This window comes from Megalops cyprinoides, chromosome 3, assembly GCF_013368585.1.
Source record: "Megalops cyprinoides isolate fMegCyp1 chromosome 3, fMegCyp1.pri, whole genome shotgun sequence".
Classification (NCBI taxonomy): Eukaryota; Metazoa; Chordata; class Actinopteri; order Elopiformes; family Megalopidae; genus Megalops; species Megalops cyprinoides.
In genome coordinates this window covers 54,782,969-54,785,468 of record NC_050585.1, presented here as the reverse complement: position 1 = coordinate 54,785,468, position 2,500 = coordinate 54,782,969, and the positions used below count along the sequence as shown (strand labels likewise).

The 2,500-nt window shown below is 58.1% G+C and overlaps 1 protein-coding gene across 4 annotated transcripts in view; it reads right to left on the bottom strand.

Annotated features, from left to right (window-relative positions):
• chm (CHM Rab escort protein) overlaps positions 1 to 2,500 on the bottom strand; it is a 38,198-nt gene that overhangs the window by 20,534 nt on the left and 15,164 nt on the right. For all 4 annotated transcript variants that reach the window (XM_036524480.1, XM_036524482.1, XM_036524481.1 and 1 more), the window contains exons 7-8: positions 1,748 to 1,868; positions 1,092 to 1,314 (exon numbers count right to left, since the gene is read on the bottom strand). In XM_036524480.1, the coding sequence (XP_036380373.1) occupies positions 1,092 to 1,314; positions 1,748 to 1,868 (344 nt within the window). The remainder of the gene's footprint in view (positions 1 to 1,091; positions 1,315 to 1,747; positions 1,869 to 2,500) is intronic.

The following is a 2,500-nucleotide window of genomic DNA, read 5'->3' as shown; positions in this document are numbered from 1 at the left end:
TTTCTGTCAGTTTCTAAAAGGACCCAAAGCAGTGACTGACTCCTGTCAGCATGGGGACTCCTGTGAGTGCAGTGACTCCCCTGAGCGCAATGACTCGTCTGAGCGCAGTGCTGGACTCCTGTGAGTGCAGTGCCTGACTCGTATGAGCACAGAGACTCGTGTGAGCGCAGTGCCTGACTCCTGTGAGCGCAGTGACTCGTCTGAGCACAGTGCCTGACTCCTGTGAGCACAGTGCCGGACTCCTGTGAGCGCAGTGACTTCTGTGAGCACCGTGACTCCTGTGAGCACAGTGACTCCTGTGAGCGCGGTCGCAGTCCCGCCCGCAGACCCACGCACCCGGGTCTGTGTGGCTCTAAGTGCTACAGTTTCACAGCACAGGTCCCTTCAGACCCACAGTGATAAAAGCTGCTATCTGATACTGCTGAGACCCCCTTCCCAAGCCTTCAGCCCAGAGGCAGCAGTCACACAGGGAGTCAGACACTCACACAGGCGGGGGGGGAGAGAGAATAGGAGAGAGGAAGGGAGGGAGGAAGAGAGGCAGAGAGAGGGACTTTTTCTTTTAAAGTGCTGCGTTATTAATAATTCATTTCAAAGCAAAATGATCTTTTACCATCAAACCTGACCACTGCCACAAGCATGTCTCTCTCTCTCACAGATACTGGACAGGAGAGGAATGCAAACTGAGAGAAACACTGGTGTGTATCTCTGATAGCGTGTCGGTGACAGATATTATTCTGTGATGCTGATAGCAGTGAATGATAATAATATTGGTGAGTATCTGGCATCTATTAGTGACAGTGTATTGGTGATGATATCAGTGACATTGTATCAGTCACAATGATATTAGTGAGTATCTGTGATGTTCACCTTAAAACACCATAGCAGAGCACTATCTTGCGTTTCCTGGTTACCAAGCGATTAGGAGAGGGAGAAAAGAATGAATTGACTAAGGATTTTCCCTCTTATGAAGACTGAACACAGCCCTAAGCAGCGGACCAGGATCACTTTTATTTTTTAGCTGGTAAGAGACAATATGAGGCGTATGGCAGAGACAGCAGATCCTGGATCAGCCTGGGTGTAGCCTTCTGTACCTGCAGAAGCACTGCGGGATCTCGCCCATGCCGTAGAGCGGGAAGAGGAAGGGCGTGTTGCCGTAGCGACCCAGGCAGCGCAGGAAGTGCTGTGTGGCCCTGAGGCCCTCGCCCGTACGGGCCCCCGGCGTCACCATGGCGATGGAGTGCAGGACGAAATGCTGCAGGTTCTCTGTCAGCTTCTTGGTCTGCAGGAACTCCCAGAAGGAGCGGTCTGTGAAATCTAAACCACAAGCAGCCATTTCAACCCCTGAGAGTTCCCCTCACGCTCCCCTCACGCTCCCCTCACGCTCCCCACACGCTCCCCTCACGCTCCCCACACGCTCCCCACACGCTCCCCACACGCTCCCCACACGCTCCCCTCACGCTCCCCACACGCTCCCCACACGCTCCCCCACACGCTCCCCTCACGCTCCCCACACGCTCCCCACACGCTCCCCCACACGCTCCCCCACACGCTCCCCACACGCTCCCCCTCACGCTCCCCACACGCTCCCCCACACGCTCCCCCACACGCTCCCCCACACGCTCCCCACACGCTCCCCACACGCTCCCCTCACGCTCCCCCACACGCTCCCCACACGCTCCCCTCACGCTCCCCACACGCTCCCCTCACGTTCCCGGCAGGCCGAGGGGCTGTGTGCACGCAGGCGTACCCAGGTACTCCTCAGGGTGCTGCTCGTAGTCCAGGCAGAACGTCAGGAACTTCATCAGCATCCTCTTCTCCACCACAGTCAGCTGCTTACTGCCGAAAACGTCTGCTCGCGAGCAGGGCACCTTCAGGAGGAGGAGGGGGAGGAGGAGGAGGAGGAAGAAGAGGAGGAGGAGGAGGAGGAGGAGGAGGAGGAGGAGGAGGAGGAAGAGGAGGAGGAGGAGGAGGAGGGGGAGGAGGAAGAGGAGGAGGAGGAGGAAGAGGAGGGGGAGGAGGAAGAGGAGGAGGAGGAGGAGGAGGGGGAAGAGGAGGGGGAGGAGGAAGAGGAGGAGGAGGAAGAAGAGGGGGAAGAAGAGGAGGAGGAGGAGGAAGAGAGAGGGAGGAGGAAGAGGGGGAGGAGGAAGAGAGAAGGAGGAGGAGGAAGAGAGAAGGGGACAGAGGCTCAGTAAGCAAACAGCAAGCCGAGTCCTACAGCCTAAAACACGGCTCGAGTCTGCACACGTCACTGGCTGCCAGCGGCCGGGAGGCCACAGCGGCGGAAGCTGATTGGCTCTGCTCTGCCAGGGTGGGGTGGCATATGTTGGCTAAGAGTCCTGGTGCTTATAAGCAGTGCTGCAGACAGAGCGCAGACAGAGCGCAGTGCCGCAGACAGAGCGCAGACAGAGCGCAGTGTCGCAGACAGAGCGCAGACAGAGCGCAGTGTCGCAGACAGAGCGCAGACAGAGCGCAGTGTCGCAGACAGAGCGCAGACAGAGCG